Source organism: Hypanus sabinus, chromosome 16 (genome assembly GCF_030144855.1).
Source record: "Hypanus sabinus isolate sHypSab1 chromosome 16, sHypSab1.hap1, whole genome shotgun sequence".
NCBI classification, from domain to species: Eukaryota; Metazoa; Chordata; class Chondrichthyes; order Myliobatiformes; family Dasyatidae; genus Hypanus; species Hypanus sabinus.
In genome coordinates, this window is record NC_082721.1 from 27014042 (window position 1) to 27039438 (window position 25397).

At 39.3% G+C, this 25397-nt stretch overlaps 1 protein-coding gene across 1 annotated transcript in view; it reads left to right on the top strand.

The window, feature by feature from the left end:
* The window catches only part of sugp1 (SURP and G patch domain containing 1), a 50192-nt gene that overhangs the window by 6560 nt on the left and 18235 nt on the right, over nucleotides 1–25397 (top strand). Inside the window, exons 2-4 of the mRNA XM_059991387.1 lie at nucleotides 8266–8467; nucleotides 9849–9943; nucleotides 18785–19033. Of these exons, the coding sequence (XP_059847370.1) occupies nucleotides 8266–8467; nucleotides 9849–9943; nucleotides 18785–19033 (546 nt within the window). The remainder of the gene's footprint in view (nucleotides 1–8265; nucleotides 8468–9848; nucleotides 9944–18784; nucleotides 19034–25397) is intronic.

The window sequence follows — 25397 nt, forward strand, 5'->3', positions numbered from 1 at the left end:
AAAATGTAATCAGATCTTCATGTAAGTCCTAAAGCTAGATAAAGAGAACCCAATTAAATTAATTACAAAAAAAAGCATATTTGTTCATTTATTAAGAAAAATTATTCAATATTACATATATTTGTTGGAAAAGGTATGTGAACCTCTGGGGTAATGCCTTCTAAAGCTATATGGAGTTGTGTGTTCCAATTAATGAGATGAGATTGGAGGTGTGGGTTGTAGAGGTGCCCTTCCCTATATAAAAGACACAAAAAGCCAGGTTACTGACAGAGCCTGCTCTTCTCAAGGAAGATCTGTTTATGTGCATCATGCCTTGATCAATTTTCAAAGGACCTTAGGTGAAGAATTGTAGAGATGCATGAAGCTGGAAAACGCTGCAAAAGCTTTCCCTGCATGTTCATCAATCTGCAGTAAGAGAAATTGTCTACAAATGGAGGAAATTCAGTACTATTGCTACTCTCCCTAAGAGTGGACATCCTGCAAAGATCACACCAGGAACACAATGTGCAATGCTGAAGGAGGTGAAAAAGAACCCAAAGGACCCACAAAAGACCCACAGGAATCTCTGGATGTTCTTGTGTCCACTGTAAGAAAAACACTGAAAATGAATGTTTTCGTGGAAGGACACCAAAGAGGAAACCACTGCTCTCCAACAAAAAACATTGCTGCACATCTCAAGTTTGCAAAAGACCACTTAGATATTCCACGATGCTTCTGGGACAACATTCTGTGGAGACAAAAGTTGAAATTTTTGGCAGAAATACAACACCACTATGTTTGGATGGAAAAGGGCACTACACACCAACACCAAAACCTTATCCAACTGTTAATCATGGTGGAAGAAGCATTATGGTCTTTGGCTACTTTGCTGCCTCAGGACCCAGACAGCTTGCAAGTGTTGAGGGAATAATTAATTCAAAATTGTATTAAGACATTCTACGGGGGAATGTCAGGGTAGCAGTCTGTCACCGGAAGCTTAATGGAAGTTGGATAATGCTACAAGACAATGATCTGAAAGATGAGTAAATCAACAATAGAATAGTTTAAAAAGAAGAAAACTTGTGTTTGGATTGACCAAGTCAGAGTCCTGACCTTAATCCTATAGAAATGTTGTGGAAGGACTTGAAGAAAGTAATTCATGCAAAGAAGCCCACCAGCATCCCAGAGTTGAAGCAGTTTTGTAGGAATGACCAAAAATTCCTCCAAGCCAATGTGCAGGACTGATCCAGAAACATTTGGTTGAAGTTATTGCTGTACAAGCGTGTCACACCAGTTACTGAGAGCAAAGGTGCACATGCTTTTTCCAACAAATACATGTACAATTGGATCATTTTTCTCAATAAATGAACAAGTATGATTTTTAGTTATTTAATTGAGTTTTCTTCATCTAGTTTTAGGATGTGCATGAAGATCTGATCACACTTCAGGTCATATTTATGCAGAAATGAAGAAAATTCTACAGGATTCACAAACTTACTCACACCACTGTATGTACCCCTAGATTTCTCTGTTTCACAACATTCTCTAAGGCCCTGCTACCTACTGGGTACCTTACCAAAATGTAACAATTTGCACCTGGTTGAGTTAAATTTGGTCTGTTATTTCATGGCCCACTTTCCCAGTTGTTCTTTATCCCATTGAGTCTTCTTCATGATCCACTGTCCTCTATACCAACGGATTTGGTGTTATCTGCAAACTTACAATGGTGACTACCTTCGCCTCCAAACCATTACTACAGATGATGAGCAGCACTACCCCCCCCCCCCCCGCAGCACCCACCAGTGATAGGCCTTCAGTGTGAAAAACAGCACACCATTATCATTCTCGTTTGCAACCAAGCCAATTGTCTATGTAATTGGCTAGCTCACCCTGGATTCCATGTATTCTAACATTCTGGACCAGCTTCCCTTGCAGAATTTACTCAAGTCTTGTGTACGCAATGTCTACCTCTCTGTCCACATCAGCCCTCTTGGTCACTTCTTCAAAAAAAAACCCATCAAATTCACAAGACACGATCTCCCATGCAAAAAGCCATTCTGTCTATCCCTAATAAGTTTTTACCTTTCCAAATGCTGGTAGATCCTGTCTCTGTGTCCTCTCCAGTAACAGTCTCTCTACTGCTGTTGGGCTCACTAGCCTGCTGTTCTCTGTTTTGTCCTTACAGCCCTGTGTAAGTAAAGGCACTGCGTTAGCCATCCTCCACTCCACTCAATGGTGCTAATGATGATACAAATACCTCTGTCAAGGCTTCAGCAATTTCTTTGTGACTTTCACAGAATATTATAGGATACACTTGGTCACACCCCAGGATTTAGCCACCTTTATGTGCTTTAAAATTGCCATTCTTTTGTAATGTGGATATGTTTTAAGGTATTAGTATTCTCTCTCTTGAATTCCCTAGCTTCCATGACCTCCACGGTAAATTCAGATGAGAAATATTCATTCAATGATTTGCCTGTCTCCCATAGCTCCACAGATAGATGACCACATGGGATGCTTAAAGGGTCCTATTCTCTTGCTCTTTTGCACTAATCTCTCGGGATTCTCCTTTGCCTATGTGCCAAAACCATCTCAAGTCTTTTTATGCTCTCATGACTTTCCCTCCTATATCCTTATACTCAAAAGTATTTTCTTCATCCCAGCAGCCTATATCTGATGTGAGCCTCCCTTTTCTTGATCAGAGCCAACCAGCTTTACCTTTCACTCCAACAGGAATATGCTGATCCCGAACTCTCACTATCTCAGTTTTAAAAGGTTCCCCCTTGTCAGGGGCCCTTTTACTTACAGACTGTTTTTCCCTATTAATTCCTGTCTACTGCCATCAAATGGAGAAAACTCACCACTTTCCTTTGATTAATGCCATTGCAGTTTTTACATACACCTAAGCGGATGGTCTTGATTTCATATCTTATTAGTAATATGGCACCTTTTCAGGCACTGTAGTTCATCAGTCTTGCATTGGGAAAGCCTGCTTGGTTATGTTTTGATTTTTGACTCAAAACATCATTTGCTGAGCCATGACTGATTTCAATAAAAATGTCCAAAATTTTAGGACAGTCTAGATCTAATAGTGCAATGTTAATTATAGTTTCCCAAAATTTTGCTTCTGACCCAAGAGGATATTATGATCTGAATGACGCAGAAGTATAATTTTGTGGATTCACAACTAACAGTTTATGATACTGGTGGTACAGGTCTGATATTGTAGAACCCTAGAGTACAGTAAAGGCTAGAGGCTGTATAAATGGGGTACGTTACTAGTGGGTATATGTCTGTGACATATACGTAGATCTAATACTGATGTGTACCAGTGTATCACTGTAAGTACAGTCTACTCTTGCACAGAGATCTGTAATTCCATCTCATGGTAAAGTATCACCTGCATTATGTAGATGTAGGTGTAGTAACCACATAAACAAGTGGTATTAGTAGGTATAGGTCAATCACTGTGTGAATTCTGGATGGATACATGGCTACCTGTGAATTTATAATGATAGTATGAATTACAGAAAAAAATACTCTTGTATATAATCAGGATATCATGTTTGCAATTAAGTAAGCAATCATATGGGAGCAGAGGGCAGAATACAGATTAAATAACAGTTGTATTCATGCCAGTCTATCTTAAATGTTTTCATAAATTCGGTATGTAAGTTTCCTAAACATTTTTATGTGATTATATTATCAAACATCTGCAGTCATTTGAATCGGGAGCAAGTTACAGCTTGTGATTCAGCTGGGAGCTCAGAGAATTCGACCGTGTAGGTAGGATTTAAGCCTACCTGGTCAATACCTGTGGAGGAAGGGGAACTGCGCAGGCGCGAGTGACGTCAGTGTCGAGCGCGCACTTTAAAAGGCAGGACTTCTTTTCAGAGCGGGCAGCGGAGTCCGTGGAAGCAGAGTCCTGGGCTTTGGCTAAGTGGGCTTCGGCGTAAGGGGACTTTGGTAAGCTTGTGTGATTGCTCGCTGAGGGGAAGAAGGTAAGGTCGCTAGGTGCTTTTTAGACTTATTCTATTAATCCAGTTCAGGTATGGGGGAGACAGTCAGAGCAGTGGTGTGCTCCGTATGCAGTATGTGGGAGGTCAGGGTCAACACAGTTGTCCCTGATGACCACACCTGCAAAAGGTGCGTCCAGCTGCAGCTCCTATCAGACCGAGTTAGGGAATTGGAGCAGGAGCTGGATGAACTACGGATCATTCAGGAGGTGGAGGCAGAGATAGATAGGAGTTATCAGGAGGTAGTCACACCAAAAAACCAAGAAGTAGGCAGATGGGTGACGGTCCAGAGAGGCGGGGGGAGCAGGCAGAGAGAGCAGAGCACCCCTGCGGCCATTCCCATTAACAATAAGTATACCGCACTGGATACTGTTGATGGGGATGACCTACCAGGAATGAGTTGTAGTGGTCCTGCCTCTGGCACAGAGGTTGAACCCTCAACTAGAAAGGGGAGGAGGGAAGAGAAGAGAGCGATAGTTTTAGGGGACTCTATAGTTAGGGGGGCAGATAGGAGATTTTGTGGGGCAGATTGGGAGTCTCGGATGGTATGTTGCCTCCCTGGTGCCAGGGTCCGGGACATCTCAGATCGGGTGCAGGCTATTCTTGAGAGTGAGGGCATGAACCCAGAAGTAGTGGTCCATGTAGGGACCAATGATGTAGGTAAGGTGAGTGAGGGGGTCCTGCTTAGAGAGTTCAGGGAGTTAGGAGTGAAGCTGAAAGGCAGGACCTCCAGGGTGACAATCTCGGGATTGCTACCTGTGCCACGTGCGAGTGAGGCGAAGAATAGAATGATTATGCACATTAATACGAGGCTGAGAGCAAGGTGCAGGAAGGAAGGGTTCAGGTTTTTGGATAATTGGTCTTTGTTCCAGGGACGTTGGGATCTGTTTCGAAGGGATGGTCTACATCTGAACCGGAGGGGTACTAACATTCTTGCAGGAGTATTTGCCAGTGCTGCTCGGGGGGGGTTAAACTAGATGTGCAGGGGGCAGGGATCCAGATCCAGAGGGTTGGTCAGAAGGTGCATGGGGTTAAATGTGTACAAGGTTTGGGTGATCTTGAGAAGATCATCAAAATTCAGGGTGCAATTTGCCCGATGGAAGTTCAAGAGCTGGGTTAGGTACAGTAGACAGTGTTTTAAGCAAAGAGAGGAGGAATGGGCTAAGAATTCTATACTTGAATGCGCGTAGTGTCAGAAATAAGACAGATGAGCTTGAAGCTCAGATGAAAATGGGGAACTACGATATTGTTGGGATAACGGAGACATGGCTGCAAGGGGGTCAGGCCTGGGATTTGAGTGTACCAGGGTATACGTGCTATCGTAGAGACAGAAATATGGGAAGAGGGGGTGGGGTGGCCCTGTTGGTGAGGAATGAGATTCAGTCCTTAGCAAGAGGTGACTTGGGAACAGGGGAAGTAGAGTCTGTGTGGGTTGAGCTGAGGAACAGTAAGGGTAAAAAGACCCTAATGGGTGTTGTGTACAGGCCCCCAAACAGTAGCGTGGATATTGGGTACAAGTTGATTAGGGAGTTAACATTGGCATGTGCTAAAGGTAATGCAGTCGTTATGGGAGATTTCAACATGCAGGTGGACTGGGAGAATCAGGTAGGTGCTGGACCCCAGGATAGGGAGTTTGTGGAGTGTCTAAGGGATGTATTTTTGGAACAGCTTGTGCTTGAGCCAACCAGGAACGAGGCTATTTTGGACCTGGTGATGTGTAATGAACAGGAATTGATAAGTGATCTTGAAGTAAAGGAGCCATTAGGAAGTAGTGATCATAACATGATAAGTTTTTATCTACAATTTGAGAGGGATAGGGGCAGATCAGAAGTGTCAGTGTTGCAATTAAATAAAGGAAACTACGGAGCCATGAGGGATGAGCTGGCCAAAGTTAAATGGGCAGATGCCCTGGCAGGAAAGACAGTGGATCAGCAGTGGCAGATATTCTTGGGCATAATACAAAAGATGCAAATGCAGTTCATTCCAATGAGAAGGAAGGATTCAAAGAGGGGGAAGGGGCCACAGTGGTTGACAAAGGAAGTCAGAGATTGTATAGCATTAAAGAAAAAGAAGTATGACAGGGCTAAGATGAGTGGGAATACAGATGATTGGGAAAGTTTTAAGGAACAGCAGATTTTAACTAAAAAAGCAATACGGAGAGAAAAAATCAGGTATGAGCTCAGTCTAGCCAGGAATATAAAAGGGGATAGCAAAAGCTTTTTTAGCTATGTGAAGAGAAAGAAGATAGTTAAGAACAATGTTGGCCCCTTGAAGAATGAATTGGGAGAAATTGTTATGGGAAACAGGGAAATGGCAACAGAATTTAATGCATACTTTAGATCTGTCTTCACCAGGGAGGACACAAGCAATCTCCCAGATGTATGGATGGGCCAGGGTCATAAGATATCAGAGGAATTGAGACAGATTGACATTAGGAAAGAAACTGTGATGAGTAGACTGGTAGGACTGAAGGCTAATAAATCCCCGGGTCCAGATGGTCTGCATCCGAGGGTTCTAAAAGAGGTGGCTCAGGAAATTGCGGATGCATTGGTAATCATTTTCCAATGTTCCTTAGATTCAGGATCAGTTCCTGAGGATTGGAGAGTGGCTAATGTTGTCCCACTTTTCAAGAAGGGAGGGAAGGAGAAAACGGAGAACTATCGCCCTGTTAGCCTAACGTCAGTCGAGGGGAAGATGCTTGAGTCCATTATTAAGGACGAAATAGTGGCACATCTAGATGGCAGAAATAGGATTAGGCCGAGCCAGCATGGATTTACCAAGGGCAAATCATGCTTGACTAATCTGTTGGAGTTTTTTGAGGGTGTAACAAGGATGTTAGATGAGGGTAAGCCAGTAGATGTTGTGTACCTAGATTTTCAGAAGGCATTCGATAAGGTGCCACATAGGAGATTGGTGAGTAAAATCAGAGCTCATGGCATTGGGGGCAGGGTTTCAACATGGATAGAAAACTGGTTGGCAGATAGAAAGCAAAGGGTAGCAGTGAATGGGTGTTTCTCAGACTGGCTGGAGGTGACTATTGGGGTACCACAGGGCTCTGTATTGGGACCACAGCTCTTTACGATTTATGTCAATGATTTAGATGAGGGCATTGAAAACTATATCAGCAAGTTTGCTGACGATACTAAACTGGGTGGCAGTGTGACATGCGAAGAGGATGTTAGGAGAATACAGGGAGACTTGGATAGGCTGAGTGAGTGGGCAGATACTTGGCAGATGTCATTCAATGTGAATAAATGTGAAGTTATCCACTTTGGAAGCTAGAACAAGAGGGCAGAGTATTGTCTGAACGGTGTAGAGTTAGGTAAGGGAGAAATGCAAAGAGACCTAGGAGTCCTAGTTCACCAGTCAATGAAGGTGAATGAGCAAGTGCAACAGGCAGTGAAGAGGGCAAATGGAATGTTGGCCTTTGTTACAAGGGGAATTGAATACAAGAGCAAGGATGTTCTTTTGCATTTGTACAGGGCCCTGGTGAGACCACACCTGGAATATTGTGTACAGTTTTGGTCTCCAGGTTTAAGGAAGGACATTCTGGCAATTGAGGAAGTGCAGCGTAGATTCACTAGGTTGATTCCTGGGATGGCAGGGCTGTCTTACGCAGAGAGATTGGAGAGATTGGGCTTGTACACGCTGGAATTGAGGAGATTGAGAGGGGATCTGATTGAAACGTTTAAGATAATTAAAGGATTTGATAGGATTGAGGCAGGAAATATGTTCCAGATGTTGGGAGAGTCCAGTACCAGAGGGCATGAATTGAGAATAAGAGGTCAGTTATTTAAAACAGAGTTGAGGAAGAGCTTCTTCTCCCAGAGAGTTGTGGAGGTGTGGAATGCACTGCCTCAGAAGACGGTGGAGGCCAATTCTCTGGATGCTTTCAAGAAGGAGCTGGATAGATATCTGATGGATAGGGGAATCAAGGGATATGGGGACAAGGCAGGGACTGGGTATTGATAGTGAATGATCAGCCATGATCTCAGAATGGTGGTGCAGACTCGAGGGGCCGAATGGTCTACTTCTGCACCTATTGTCTATTGTCTATTATCACTAACAAGTACAGGTTCTGGATCAAACACTAATTGTGGTTTGACTGCAGTTAAGTGTATGTGAGTGTTCAAAGGAAGTGCATATTAGGATAGTAATATTTGACATTGTGCTCCTACTGACTATAAAGAATGATTGGTATTAACCATGCCTTTTTTGCATAACTATCTTGATTTAATTATTTTGGATTTTGCCTTTTCCTTTAATGCAGGAAAGACTGGTGGAGGCATCAAGTCCAGTGGTGAACGATCCTTTAGTCTGGAGCGCCTAGGCTCCTCCAATAGACCAAATAAATTGTATGTGAACCTAATGAAGCAAGAGGAGCTGATAGCACAGAAGAAAAAGGAAATTGAGGCCAAAATGGAGAAGGCTAAGAAGGGCAGCTTCACAAAGTTACAGGCAGCACCAGCGCAGTAAGTGCCGATTAGTACCTACCATCAGTAGTGTTCAGTTTACTTCTAAATAATTTGTGTCCTTTGAGATGTCTGTATCGATAGAGGACAGATTAACAAAAAGAAAAGTGAAAGAATAAATAGGTTATATTTAGGTTGGCAAGCAATAAAGAACTCTCAAGTCTATTTGAATCCTGATAGACTTGAGAGTTCTTTATTGCTTTATAAAAATTCTCAGCATTTATTTCACTTTCCTCAAAGTCCATAACTTTACATCTTTACTGCATTTTATTCCAACTGCAGTGTTTTTGTCTGCTCACTCTACTTGTTTACATCTTTTAAACCTCTGCATCTCAACACTAATGCATTTCTAATCAGTTTTATTGCATTGAGTGAGTGATGCCTCCTTCGGTCAGGGTCAACCACCGGGCTTAGTAGCTAAGTCACACATGAAAGCCATGAGTTTGACTTGGTTGTCAGAAGCTATGTGAGGCACATGCCATTGGGAGCACTTTATGGCGTTAGCAAAATAGATCATTGTTATAAACTGAATATCCAGGTCCCTATCCCTGATTCCTGCAGTACTTCATTAGTTACTGCCTGCCTATCTTCAAAGAATGTGTTTCTTTCTACACTTTGTTTTTACCTGTTAACTAACAATCCATACCAATATCTTTAGTTCCATGTGATCTAATCTTGTTAAGTAATTTGCTTGGGATCTTTTTAAGAAAGCCTTCTGAAAATCCAGTTGCGCCATATGTATTGATTCTCCCTCCTCTACTTAAAGATGTTCCTCAAAGAACTCTAACAGCTTGGTCAAGTATGATTTCCCTTTAATAAATCCACATTTAGGTTCATCAGTCAAATTATCTTCTAATCAATATCAAATCTCGTATTAGATGGAAAGGAGTAAACGGTCAACGTTTCGCGTAGAGACCCTTCTTCAGGACTGAGAGAGAAATGTGAAGATGCCTGAATTAAACAATGGGGATACCAGGTGGATGGGAAAGGTCAAGGGTTGGAGAAGAAAGAGCAGAATCTGAAAGAGAGTGGACAAATGAGAAAGGGAAGGGGGGGGGGAGAGAGAGAGAGAGAGAGAGAGAGAGAGAGAGACACACACACCCTGAGGTTTACTCAATTCATAGCCTATTTTAGAGCAATCTAGTAGTTGAATTTTGAAACTTTTATATCAAGCCCTTTCTATATCAAACACGAGGAAATCTACAGATGCTGGAAATTCAAGAAACACACACAAAATGCTGGTGGAACGCAGCAGGCCAGGCAGCATCTATAGGGAGAAGCACTGTCGACATTTCGGGCCGAGACTATACTTTTAAGGCCCTTTCTATATTTTCTTTTGCTGTTTTGTCTGGAATTCATTGTTATTCTAATTATTTTGCAGGGATAATGATGAAACGAACACATCCAACAAATTTGCCAATGATGGGAGCTTCCTGCAGGAATTCCTAAAGATGCAGAAAGAGAAAGCAAGTTCAGGTAAGGAGAGTTTGGATTGCAGGATGTGGTGGAGCTCTGAGTTACGCTGAAAGATCAGCGTTTGGGATACTTGTGTCACCACAATGCCTGCCTTAGTTCACAACTCAAAAAAAACTATCACAATCTTACTCAAATATACTTGGGATTCTCGGCAGATCAGGCAGCATTTGTAGAGAAGGAAACTGATTACATGTTTCAGGTGGATGACTTTTCATCACAGATGGATAGATGAGACAATAAGTGAGTTTAAGTTGCAGAGAGGCTGAGGAGAAGTGATGCAAACTGAACACCTGTGTTAAGGTGGAGACCAAGTTTATCCATTTTGACCAAGTTATGGAGTTATGTATGTACGTTTAAAGAACAAGAAGAATAAAGGAAGCGTAAGTTCTGTGGAACAAGAGCCTCTTAAAACATTAGTCCACCAAGATTGCCTTGCCTATGAAACTTTGGGGAGGAGGTAGAAATAACTTTTACAGGGTTGTGGGACTATAAAGTTCAAGACTGTGGATTGACAATGTCCTGTGGAAATTGAGTCTCGGCTGACCTGAAGGCAATGGTAGGGTTGTGATCTGGCATGTGGTAAGAGGTGTTTGAGCACTGATAATCTGATTGTTTCTTCATATTGAGCAGGAGTGCAAATTGGGGACTAAAGCAACATAGACATAGACCACTCAATTGCTTAGGCCTCTTCCAACCAGTGTAAAATACATAAAACTCTTCTGTTCCACGCATTTCATATAACTCTGTAATTTTATCATTCCCATGTACACAGTTATGCAGTCAGCCTGTAACATCTCATGCCACTATTATAATACTGAAACCCAAGGAACAGTGAATATTGTGTGGAGGAAATTATAGCTAGGGTATGTGCATAGCCTTTGAGTTTGTGTACCCAAAAAACATTCCATAAAAACATGATCACATTGGCAAATAAAGCTGGGCTTGACATAGCAAATAGGATGACTTGGAAGTACTAGAATCACATAGCACAGTGCTCGCAAGTTAGGATCTATTAGAGTTTGGGTAATCGAGGACACAAGAATCAAAAGAACAGGCAGAGCTTACTATGAAAAGGTTTTAAAGGCATTTTGTTCCATTGATAAAACCTTCTTCAAAGATGTTCCCAAATATGGGGTGCTGCATTAGGTGTGACCGCATAATGGAAGATGCTATATTTGCTACAAAGAACTTTAAAACCATAAGATAAAGGAGTAAAATTATGCCATATGACCTTTAAGTTGCTTACACCAGCCATACAAGTACAGTAACAGCAAGAGCCCTTGCCATCAGCACTGCTGTCTATCAAGCTCAGAGTCACCACTCCCAGCATCATCTGGACACCAGCTAAAAATTATGCCCCTCATCTCCCATGTGCCATACTGATGTACAAGTAAGAAGCAAGAGTAAACCCATTCGGTTTGTTTGACCTAATTTGATTGCAAACTGGACCCTGCATTCTTGCCTACTCTCAAAATCTTTCATTCCCTGGCTTATCAAGAATCTATTTCAGAAAATTCAGCTTCCACTGGCCTTTCAGGAAGAGAGCTCCAAAGACTCGAGACTCTTTTCAAGGTGGTAGCCCTCATGTTCCAGTTTCTTTCTTAGGAGTGCCCACTCTGTCAAGACCCATAAAAACTTTGGTGCATACTCTGTTATTCCCATATTTTTAGATATTTGTACTGAATTTTCTTCTTTTTTGTTTTGACATCTTTAAGTCCTGTAACATGAACAAAGTTTCTCTTTCTCAGTTGAAAAATTTTCGCTTCTGATTACTTTTATAGAAGGTAACTCATTTGTAAATAGAAGTCCATCTGTAGTGCAGTAGAAAATTGAAGTTCTTTACTTCCTCTCCAACCTCGATAAGAAAAAAATTGGTTTTGAGGAGTTCAATTAAAATTTCAAAATTGAAAATAAGGTTTATTAAGGTTTTAATGTTTTAAAGCTGATATGTATATATGTTTAGTTGTAGGTTTAATTTACTAAATTGAAACAAAAGCTTGAGGGGCTGTAAAATGTTATCTTGTGCACCTACATAAAGACATACTCCACTCCACAGTAACATATAATTTCACTTCATGTTGGCATGTGGCCAAGTGGTTAAGACGTTTGTCTAGTGATCTGAAGGTCGCTAGTTCGAGCCTTGGCTGAGGCTTGAGCTGAGCCTTGAGCAAGATACTTAACCACACTTTGCTCTGTGAGGACACCGGTGCCAAGCTGTATGGGTCCTAATGCCCTTCCCTTGGACAACATCTGTGGTGTGGAGAGGGGAGACTTGCAGCTTGAGCAACTGCCGGTCTTCCATACAACCCTGCCCAGGCTTGTACTCTGGAAACTTTCCTTTTCGATCTTTTTATTGAATTTCATATATATATAAAAAACATAATATAATAATGAATAGGTTATAAATGCATAAGACTTGAAATTGAATTAATTGTAGGATAACAATATCCTACTAAAATATCATCAGAAAAATATAGTACATTATCAATCGTCTATAATAATTATATGAAAAAAATAAAAATAATCGTCAGAAGAAAAAGAAAAAATTATAAAAATACAGGCAAAAAATATATATTAAGAAAAAAAATACTAAACTAAACTAACATGGTCAATAATAACAGTTTATTTGTATATGATAGTGCCAAAAACTCCGGAACTCCATACCTGAACAAGAATAAGTAGAGAGAAGGTCTGGAAGAGGCCAAATTAATTCATATGAAAATGTCGAATGAACGGTCCCCAAGTTTCTTCAAATTTAATTGATGAGTCAAAAATAGTGCTTCTAATTTTTTCCAAGCTCAGAAAAGAAATAGTTTGAGAGAACCACTGAAACGTGGTAGGAGGATTTACTTCTTTCCAATTTTGTAATATAGACCTTCTGGCCATTAATGTTACAAAAGCAATCATTCGTCTAATTGAAGGGGAAAACTGATTACCATCCTCATTTGGTATACCAAAAATTGCAGTAATAAAATGAGGTTGTAAATCGATATTCCAAATTGAGGAAATGATAGCAAATATGTCCTTCCAATAGTTATGTAAAGTGGGACATGACCAAAACATGTGGGTCAATGAAGCCACATCTGAATGACATCTGTCACATTGAGGGTTAATATGAGAATAGAATCGAGCAAGCTTATCTTTAGACATATGAGCTCTATGTCCAATTTTAAATTGTATTAAAGCATGTTTAGCACATATAGCAGAAGAATTAACCATTTGTAAAATTTTTTCCCATTTTTCTATTGATATATTATATTGAAGTTCTTTTTCCCATTCTTGTTTAATTCTACCTGATATTTCTGGTTGTATCTTTATAATCATATTATAAATAAATGCCACTAATCCCTTCTGATAGGGATTTAAGGTAAAAATCATATCTAAAAAGTCCATTGAAGTTGAATTGGGGAAGGATGGTAGAATTTTATGTAAAAAATTTCTAATTTGTAGATATCTAAAAAAGTTAGATTTAGGTAACTCAAATTTGTTGGAAAGTTGGTCGAAAGACATCAAACTATCTTCAAAGAAGAGATCACGAAAGCATTTTATACCTTTCCTTTTCCGTATGCTAAAAGCTTGATCTGTCAAAGAAGGTTTGAAAAAAAAATTAAGTAAAATAGGGCTATCAAGAGCAAAGTTTTTCAGAGTAAAAAATTTACGAAATTGAAACCAAATTCGTAATGTATGTTTGACAACAGGGTTGGATATCTGTTTATTGAATTTAACTAAATCGGCAGAAAGAGAAGAACCCAGAACGGAGAATAGAGAATATCCCTGTGCCTCATTGCATTCTAAATTTACCCAATGTGGGCACAATGGTGAATCCAAATCTGATTTCCAATAAATTAAGTTACGAATATTATTCGCCCAATAGTAAAATCTAAAGTTAGGTAGAGCTAAACCACCATCTTTTTTAGATTTTTGTAATTGCCTTTTACTTAACCTAGGATTTTTATTTTGCCACACAAATGAAGAAATTTTTGAATCAATGTTATCAAAAAAAGATTTAGGAATAAAAATTGGTAAAGCTTGAAATAAATATAAAAATTTCGGTAGAATCATCATTTTAATAGCATTAATCCGACCAACTAATGATAAGGATAAGGGAGACCATCTTGTAGTAAGTTGTTGAATTTGATAAAGCATAGGTAAAAAATTCAATGTAAATAAATCTTTATATTTCTTGGTAATTTTTATACCTAAATAGATAAAGTTATCATCAACAACTTTAAATGGTATCCTTTCATTCAATAAAGTTTGCGCGTTTAAAGGGAATAAATCACTCTCATCCAAGTTTAGTTTATAACCAGAAAAACTACCAAATTGAGCCAACAAGGATAAAATAGCGGGAATAGACCTGTCAGGATCAGAAATATATAACAACAAGTCATCAGCATAAAGTGATAACTTGTATAATTTCTCATTGCGGGTAATACCAAAGATATTAGGAGATTCACGAATAGCAATGGCTAAAGGTTCTAATGCAATATTAAACAATAAAGGACTTAAGGGACAACCTTGTCTCGTACCACGAGATAATTGAAAAAAAGAAGATCTGTAATTATTTGTAAGAACAGAAGCAACAGATTTATGATATATTAGTTTGATCCATGATATAAAATTAGGACTAAAATTAAAATATCTCAAAGTGTTAAATAAGTATACCCATTCAACTCTATCAAAAGCTTTTTCAGCATCTAGTGAAATAACACATTCTGGAATTGTGGGTGATGAAGTATAAATTATATTAATCAATTTTCTAATATTAAAAAAGGAATACCGATTCCTAATAAAACCAGTTTGGTCTTCTGAAATAATCTGTGATAGTACCTTTTCTAACCTAATAGCTAAAATTTTTGTAAGAATCTTAGAGTCTACATTTAATAGTGATATAGGGCGATAAGATGCACATAAAGTGGGATCCTTATCTTTTTTAAGAATTAGAGAGATCGTAGCTTCATAAAAAGACTGAGGTAATCTCTTCTTAACAAATGCATCATTAAAAATTTCACATAACCAAGGGGAAAGCAAAGAAGAAAAAGTTTTTAAAAATTCTATAATATAACCATCAGGACCAGGAGCTTTCCCTGAATTCATTGATGAGATATCTATTTCGGCCAAAGAGATAGGAGCATCAAACAAGCTACGATCTTCATCTGTCAGTTTGGGAATATTCAAATTGTTAAAAAAGTTATCCATCATGTACAGATCGCCGTCAAATTCTGATTGATATAAAGATTTGTAAAAATCTTGAAAAGTGTTATCGATTTCTTTATGATCAGTAGTCAGATTGCCGTCTTGTTTACGAATTTTAATAATTTGTCGCTTAGTCGAGATAGCTTTTAATTGGTTAGCTAATAATTTACCACTTCGATCACTATGGATATAAAATTGAGCCCTGGTCCTAATTAATTGATTCTCAATTGAAGAAGATAATAATAAGCTATGCTCCATTTGAAGCTCAACTCTCTTCTTATAAAGTTCTTGGTAGGAGTCACGGAATAAATCTTATCAATTTCTTTAATTTTATCCACTAATAAAGCAATATCTAAATATCTTTGTTTTCTTTTACCGACGGAACATGAGATAATTTGTCCACGGATAAAAGCCTTAAAAGAGTCCCAAAGTATTCCTCTGTCAATCTCTTCTGTATAGTTGGTTGAGAAAAACAAGTCAATTTGCTGTTTTATGTAGGTGATGAATTTTGGATCTTGAAGCAAAGTAGCGTTAAGTCTCCAAGATCTAGTATTATTAGAAAAGTCCGAAATCTTGATAGATAACTTCAAAGGTGCATGATCCGAAATAGCAATAGAATCATATTTACAATCAATAACATCTGTTAATAAATGATGATCAATAAGAAAATAATCAATTCTAGAATAACTGTGATATACGTGTGAAAAAAATGAAAATTCTTTATCTTTAGGGTTCAAAAACTGCCATATTTCAATAATTCCCAAATCAACCATAAAAGAATTAAGAAGAATTCGAATAGGTTTAGATCTATCCATTGAAGGATTCAAACAACAATTGAAATCTCCACCCATTATCAACATATATTCATTTAGATTAGGAAGGGAAGTAAATAAACGTTTAAAGAATTCAGGGCAGTCAAAGTTTGGAGCATAAATATTAACTAGAACCACTTTTCGATTAAAAAGTGAACCAGTTATCAACAAAAATCTGCCCTGTGGATCAGAAATAATTTCATGATGTGTAAACGAAATTGAAGGGTCTATAAAAATAGACACACCCCTAATTTTGGTGGTAGAATTCGAGTGAAATTGTTGACCTTTCCAGAACCTAAAAAATCGTTGATTATCCTCCCTCCTAATATGGGTCTCCTGTGCAAAAATAATATTAGCATTTAGTCTATGGAATACTTTAAATATTTTTTTACGTTTAATCGGATGATTTAAACCATTAGTATTCCAGGAGATAAAGTTAATAGACTTATCCATCATGCCAATATTAATTGTATATATCATAAAAGGTTAAAAAGACACATAACCCATAATTCAGGAAGAAGGAAAAATGATTCAGGAGCAACCGGAGAACATGACACCTCAACAGTATTAATAATTTAAAGTCGGCCCATAAACTAAAAGTAAAAAAATAAAAAGCAAAAGCGTGAAAGAAGATCCCTACCCCCTCCCCCAACCCCACGGAAAAAAGCCAAGCGGCAGGCGCACAAACTAACACTAATATTAGCCCCATTTTCAAGATGGCGACTTCATGAAAAGAAAGAAAAGAGAAACTATATAACACCCAGATATAAATACAGGGTTGTAAACAGAAAGAATATATATCAATCAAAATGAAAAAATAATATAAAAAAGCAAAAAATCATTAAAAAAAAGGATAACCATTGAAGTTTAAAATAGTGTAATATGCCTTTAAAAAAAAATTCCATATTCAAATATAAGGAAATGACGTTTCAAAAACAAAGACTTATGGGAAGAAGAAACGACATTTTGAAAGGACCATATTACAAAATATAGATGTAAATTCACCAATCTTTTTTTTTTAAAAAAAGGTTATCAAAATAGAATTAAAAAAGGGTTCAATAACCACTACAATATATATATATAAAAAAATGGTTCAAAAATTCAAAACATTCGTCCCATACTCAAATACAGGCAAATAAACGCTTACGGAAAGCAAAGTCTTATGGGAAGAAGAAACGACATCTTAAAAAATAAATCATTATTACAAAGTCTTAACATGTATATCTAATCCAGAGGGGAAAAAAATTAATTAAGAAAAAAGACATTATAGTAAAGTTAAAAAAGCATCTGTAAATCATGATAATAAAAAAAACAGGCCTACAGACCGAAATAAAAAGCTATACCGCAGCTTCATAAGTTAAAGCCTAAAACGGAATGGCGTCTTCTCTCCAAAAGTTCTTCCACATAACACATAGTTCAAATTGGACTAGAAGAGCGATATTCTTCAATGAATTTCTTCGCTTCTTCCGGAGTATTAAAGAAACGCTGACTGTTGTCGCTCAACGTAATTCTGAGATTCGCTGGATATCTTAAAGCTTGTTTAAGTCCAATCGAATGAACCTCTGCCATCACCGGTTTAAAAGCAATTCTCGCCCTCATTACCTCGAATGAATAGTCCTCCACAATACGAAACTTGTTGTTTCTGTGAGAAATCATACCTTTCTGACGAGCTAATCGAATTAAAAGCTCTTTCTCCCAAGGATAATGGAGACGGACAATCACAGCTCGTGGCTTGTCTTTCGCAGCCGAAAATCTCAAAACTCTGTGGGCACGATCAATAGTAGGTTTAACCCGCAAAGCGTCCTCGCCAAAAATTTCCCACAATAAATAGAGAAATATTCAGTTAAGTCACCCGACTCGAGATTTTCGGGAAATCCAATAATACGCAAATTCTGTCTGCGAGACCGGTTTTCAAGATCGGTGATTTTAAACTTATACTGCTCCACTATTTTAGCGGTCGATCGTACCTTCTCCTCCAAAGTTTCGATTGTTCGTATTTTTTCACAAATTATCTTGTCAAGAGCCGCAAACTTTTCTTCATGGCGTTCAATAACTGCTGCCTGCGATTGAAGCTTGATATCAAATGATTTAACGACTTCTTCAAGCTCCGACATTTTCACAGTAAGTTTGTTTTCCAGACTTGCAAGTTTAGTATCCAGAAGATTGGAGATTGCATCGAGAGTTATAGGGTCTTTAGACGATTTCTTAGGTACAGACATTTTAAGTTTGAAAAAATTAAATCCAGTGTTATTTTTAAAAAGAGAAATAAATCGTAAATATCAACCCATGTAATTAAGTACGAAAAGATTTGAGTAAAGTGTGGTTATAGCTTAAAAAATGAAGAGCGCCTAAAAGGCAGATGTCTACGTCGCCATCTTGAAACTCCACCCTGCTCTGGAAACTTTCCAAGGTGCAAATCCATGCTCCATTGAGACTAACAGAGGCCTACTGTTACTACCACTACTAATTTCACTTTGCCAATTTACATTGTAAATGAACTTAACAGGAACTTCAGAGCAACGTAATTTTATTAAGTCTATTTATTTCTACTTCCTTTGAAGTCTGCAGCTGCTCTACTTTGCCAGCGTGCTTAATTTAAGAATGAACAAAGGAACTAGTTGTCACAAAATCATACTAATTAGATATTCGTTTTTTAAAATTGGGTGGTTGGAGTTTGAAATTTTATATCCTGGATTTAAGGTAAGGTTAAAGGTTAACTTTACAGCAGAGGTTATGGGAGTGGGTAGACTGGCAATTTTAAGTACAACTTGGTTGTTGCTTTTGATTGGTGTCGATGGCCAGTTGATCCTGGACACTTTTTCTTCCCCAAAAGGAGGACCAACTGGTAATGGCAGCAACACCACCAGTACTTCTGGAACACAGTCACAGAAGAGACAGCTTCTAACTGGGAAGCGACCAGGACTGGGGATGAGTTCTTTGGGCAGCACTTTAGGCCAAATGAAGAACTACACCCATGCCAAGCAAACGCCAGTGGCGAGCCGTCCCAGCGTCTTCCAGTCACCGGATGATGATGATGAGGAGGAGGAGGATGACGATCTTGAACAGTGGGCAGAAGTTAAAGGTAAGTTGAATTTTTCTAAACTACAAAACTATATTAGAATGTAGCCGCTGTCATGATTTGAGTAAAGATTCTGGATGAAATTTGAGAGGTTTGGAAATCGGGGAGGTTTGCAGAGAAACCAGTTGTGTTTTTCCTAATCTTCTTGAAATTATTGACTTGTGCTGTGATGCAAGTAAATAGCCAGAAATTTGACTTGGCACAAAGTGAGGATACTGTTCGATTCCCGCCACACCTACTGTTTACTCATTTTCTTTAGCATTCTGATTTGTTTTTTCAACATTAGTACCTTATACACATTTTAGAAATATGGCAGCCTATCAAGAAGACTGTACTTAAGGCGTATTTCTGTGATTGCACAATATTTTCTAGAGTCCTAAATTCTAGTTGACAGCTAATATGAATAGTACTAATATATTCAGTCAGCGATCGGGATTGATTGAAAGAACAAACTAAAATAAGGCAGGGACAAGTGGAGCAGCCATATTTGGAGTGGACAGTGTTAGTGGTTATTTGAAGCTCTTTGAGCCTTCAGCGCAGGGAGGCTTGAGTGAGAGAAGGCAAAAAAACTTATTGGTAGATTTTCTTCCCCCAGTTTATTTATTGTTTTCCTTCTTTATATTGCACAGTTAGAACAGAAGGGATGTCAGGCTGGACAGTTGACTGCTCCTCTTGCAGGATGTGGGAAGGCAGGGAGATCTCCAGTGTCCCCGACAACTTCACCTGTGAGAAGTGCATCCAGCTGCAGCTTCTAACACTCCGCGTTAGGAAGTTGGAGCTGGAAAAGGATGAGCTCTGGATCATTCAGGAGGCTGAGGGGATGATGGAAAGGACATATAGACAATTAGTTACACCCAAGATGCAGGACACAGGAGCCTGGGTGACAGTCAGGAAGGGGAAAGGAATTGAACAGCCAATGCAGAGCACCCTTGTGGTCACCCCCTCAACAATCAGTATAGCACTTTGGATACTGGGTGAGGGGTGGGTGACCTCACAGAAGGTAGACAGTGGTCAGGTCTCTGACAGGACTGGCAGCTCAATATTCTGGGGTTCTGGTGTTTTTGACACAACAGAGCAGGAGGGATTAAAGGGAGAGGGGTGGTGTCACAGGAGTGCTCAGTAAGGACAGACTGGAGAAGCTTTATGGGTGGAACTAAGGAATAAGAAAAGCATGAGCACTTTAATGGGGCTATATTATAGACCACCCACCGGCCCGTGGGATTTAGAGGAACTAATTTGTAGAGATCACAGACTTGCAAGAAACATAAGGTTATTATAGTAGATGATTTTTCACATGTTGACTGGGACTCCCATACCATAAAATGACTAGATGGAATTGAGTTGTCAAATGTCCTTAATCAGTACGTAGAAGTCCCATCGAGAGAGTGTGCGATACTTGATCTGCTATTACGGAATGTGTTGGCGCATGGCCTAGTGGGCAAGGTGTCAGACTAATAACCTGAAGGTCACTGGTTCAAGCCTCAGCTGAGGCAGCGTGTTTGTGTCCTTGAGCAAGGCACTTAACAACACATCTGCGACGTCACCGGTGCCAAGCTGCATGGGTCCTAGTGCCCTTCCCTTGGACAACATCAGTGGCATGGAGAGGGGAAGGCCTGCAGCTTGGGCAACTGTCGGTCTCCCATGCAACCCTGCCCAGGCCTGCACCCTGGAAACTCCAGGCATAGATCCACGGTCTCTCAAGACCAACGGATGCCACCACATTACAGAATGAGTCAGGGCAGGTGACAGAATTTGGTGTAGGGGAACACTTTGCATCCAGTGATCATAATGCTGTTATATTCAAAGTAAATATGGAAAAGGATAGGTTTGGTCTGTGGGTTGAGACCCTAAATTAGAGAAAGGTCAGTTTTGATGGTATTAGAAAATATCTGGCAAGTGTAGATTGAGACAGGCTGGTTTCTGGCAAAGGTGCACTTGGTAAGTCGGAGGCCTTCAAAAGTGAAATTTTGAGAGTACAGAGTTTGTATATTCATGTCAGAATAAAAGGTTTAGAAAACTTTGGTTTTCAAGAGGCCCTGATTAAGAAAAAAAAGGAATTGCATAGCAGGTATAGGCAGGTAGGAATTCTCTGACATTTCTTATACTCGAGGAGTATAAGAAATGCAAGAGAATACTTAAGAAAGAAATCAGGAGGGCTGAAAGAAGCCATGAGGTTACCTTAGCAGGCGAAGTGAAGGAGAATCCTAAGGGATTATATAGGTATGTTAAGAGGGACAAAATTGGTGGTGTGGAAAATTAGAATGCTAATCTATGCGTGGAGCCAAAAGAGATGGGAAAGATCTTAAATGGGTTCTTTTTGCATCTGTGAATATTCAGGAGACAGACACAAAATGTATAGAAGTGAGGCAAAGCAGCAGGGAGGTCATGGACCCTATCAGATTACAGAGAAGGTGTTTGCTGTCTTCAGAATAATTAGGGCGGATAAATCCCCAGGGTGTTTCTTCACTCCCTTTGGGAGGCAAGTGAAGAAATTGCAGAGGTTCTAGCAGGGGTATTTAAATCATCCTTAGTGACAGGTGAGGTTCTGGAAGTTTAAAGGATAACTAATATTCCGCAGTTTATGAAAGGATCTAAAAATAAATCAGGAAATTATCGGCTAATGAGCCTGACGTCAGTAATGGGAAAGTTATTGGAAGGTATTCTAAAGGACCGATTAAAAAGTTTGTGAACCCTTTGCATTACCTGGTTTTCTGCATTTATTACTCATAAAATGTAGTCTGATCTTCATCTAAGTCACAATAATAGACACACACAACCTGCCCAAACTTTAACACACAAACAATTGTACTTTCCTTGTCTTTATTGAACACATTGTTTAATCATTCACAGTACTGGCTGGAAAAGCTATGTGAACCCTTGTATTTAATAACTGGTAGAAATTCCTTTAGCGGTAATAACACAAACCAAACATTTCCTCTAGCTGCTCAATGGCGAGGAGGAATTTTAGGCCATTCCTCCTTACAAAATTGCTTCAAGTTAGTGATGTTGGTGGGCTTCCTTGCATGAGCTGCTTGTTTCAGGTCCTTTCACAACATTTCTATAGGATTAAGGTCAGGACTTTGACTTGGCCATTCCAAAGCACGGATTTTCTTTTTTTTTTAAACCACTCTGTTTTGATTTACTCTTGCCTTTCAGATCATTGTATTGTTACATTATCCAACTTTTATTAAGCTTCCGGTGATGCACTGCTACCCTGACATTCCCCTGTAAAATGTCTTGATACAATTTTGAATTCATTGTTCCCCCAAACCATGATGCTCCTTCCATTATGTTTCACAGTTGGGGTGAGGTTTTGGTGTTGGTGTGCAGTGCCCTTTTGCCTCCAAGTGTAGTGGTGTGCATTTCTGCCAAAAAGTTCAACTTTTGTCTCTCAACTGTCCACAGAATGTTATCCCAGAAGCAGTGTGAAATATCTAGGTACTTTAGCAAACCTGGTTGTGCACAATGTTTATTTTGGAGAGCAGCAGTTCCCTCCAGGGTGCCCTTGCATGAACACCATTCTTGTTCAGTGTTTTTCTTATAGTGGACACATGAACAGAGACTTCAGCCAGTTCTCAAGATTTCTGCAAATCTTTTGCTGTTATCTTTGGATTCTTTTTCATCTCCTTCAGCATTGCAATATTGTGCTCTTGGTGTGATCTTTGCAGGACGCCCACTCCTAGGGAGAGTAGCAACTGTTCTGAATTTCCTCCATTTGTAGACGGTTTCTCTTACTGTGGACTGATAAACACTCGGATTTTTAGAAATGCTTTTGTAGCTTTTTCCAGCTTTATACATCTCTACAATTCTTTGAAGGGCCTCTGAAAGTTGTTTTGATGAAGGCATGGTGCACATAAACAGATCTTTCTTGAGAAGAACAGGCTCTGTCAGTAACCTGACTTTGTGTATCTCTTTTATAGTGCAGGGCACCTCTACAATCCACACCTCCAATCTTATCTCATTGATTGGAATACCTGACTCCAAACAGCTTTTGTGGAAGGCATTACTCCACAGGTTCACATACTTCTTTGAACCTAGATTGTGATTTTTTAAATGGTGTCCTCCATATTGACGAGAAAAAGTACAATTCTTGCATCTGTATGAGTATTTGGATAGATGTAGGCTGATTGGGGATGATTAGCATGCTTTGTGCATGGCAGGTTGTGTCTAACCAATATTCGAGTTTTTTGAAGAGGTTACCAGGAAAGGTATGAATTGGGAATTGATTATTGGAAAAATCCCAAAAAGTAGAAATAAACAGATTGTTCCCAGGCTGGCAAGTTCTGACAAGTAGAATAGTTTAGGATGCTCATGTCCCAGCTATTCACAATATATATCAATGATGTGGCTAAGAGGAACTAAATGTTATATTTACAGCTTTGCTGACAATGCGATATGATGTGGCTGTGCGATTACAAGAAGGATGTAAAAAGGCTCTAAGGAGATCTCAGCAAGCTGTATGAGTGGGTGAGGTTATGGCAGTTGTAATATAATGTAGGGAAAATTGTAAGATACAATTACATCTAAGGTACATTACAGGAAAAAAAGTTTGGTCTCCTTATCATTTTCTATAGAGGGAGTGTGGCAAAGATTCAGAAAACTGGTTTGTTGGCCTAGCATGCCATACCAGGAGAAATTGACTGGGCTGGATTACATTTTTCAATGGTTAGAAGGATAAGAGGAGTTTGCAATGTAACTTACAAAAAAAACTTAAAGGAATTGATGGGCTAAAGGCACAGAAAGTTTCCCATGACAAAGGAGCATAATTACAGACTATGGGGCAGGCCATTTAGAAGAGAAGTGAGAAGACATTTCTTCATTCTGACTTGTGTGGGTAACGGACTCATAATCGCTGAGTTTATTCTTAACAAAAAAAAATAGATTTCTGGATATTTGGGGATAGTGTTGGGAAAAGCGCTTGTGCTGAAATATCGGCAGTATTTGATGAAAGGTGGAGCAGAGTATTGTGGCTAGTTCATACTGCTATTTCTTGGTTGCTGTGAGGATTCTCTGATTGCCTTCAAATTTATACCAAATGAGAGAACAGATGAGGCCTGGTTTAATATCTCAATTGATGGCTCCAATAATGTGCAGTTCCTCAGGACTGCACAAGGATTGACAGTCTGGTTGTCTAGTATTTGCTTTGAACTAGGCTACAAATTCGCGGAAAGGATTGTCCACAGTTTCATTGTGGGTAAATCCAAAACAGCAAGTGTATGGGATTGAGTGGGATCCAGGATCAGCCATGATGGAATGGCAGAGCAGACTCGATAGACTGAATGGCCTAATTCTACTCCTCTGTTTGATGGTCTTATAAGTGACAAATCTCCTGACTTAAACTTCAGGAACACCACCAGGGTGTTAGAGTTGACATACCTTTGGGTGATGGAAATGGAATCAGTCACTGCATTTCAAAAGAATTTTATTGGCACTAGAAAAATACTTGCAGGACTGTAGGGATAACGAGAACACAACTCGCATGATTACTCTTCTCGGACTCACGTACTCATGCATGTCATAACGATCCTATAATTCTCTGACTATTTAAGATTGTTTAATTTCCAGTACAAAAATTTAAAGGACAACAAAATAATTGTTAGGCCGGCTGGTGGCGTAGTGGCATCAGCGCCGGACTTCGGAGCAAAGATTCCCGAGTTCAAATCCAGCCGGCTCCCTCCCTTGCACACTTTCCATCGGTGCATCAAGCTAGCAACTTGGCATCATAAAAACAAGAAAGCCTGCTAAAAAAAAACGCCATCATTACAGCGTCCCGATGACTCCACTTGGAGTTAAGGGAAAATAATTGTTACTTCGGATCCAATGCAGCACAAACAAAAAACATGATAAGATTATGAGCCCTATTTTTTTTCTCAGAAAATCAAAAAATATAAATACATTGATATATATTGATTGTATGTCCATAAAGTGTCTCTAGGTACAGGAGTATCCTTACATAATATGACTGACAAAATGATAAAGTAGTGGTGGTGAGGTGAATTAGTGAGTGGAGGTGTTGATCAGCCTTACAGCTTGTGAAAGGTAACTGTTTTTGAGTCCAGTGGCCCTGGTGTGGATACTACATAGCCTCTTCCATGATGGGAGTGGGATAAATAGTCCATGAACAGGGTGGGTGAGATTCTTCATGCAGTAAGCAGAAGACCTGCCCCTAAGTTAAGGGGGAATTGCTGTGCACAGATGAGCTACATACAGTATGTCTTGCTTTGCCAGCATGTCAACACTTCAGTGCTCTGCCTGTTTCAGTGTTATGAGCCATCCTGGGCTTTGTAATACACAATGCAAGTGGACTGCTAAGCATGAATTGGGGACTTACACTTGGACAACGTGTTTTTTTTAAAAAATATATCGT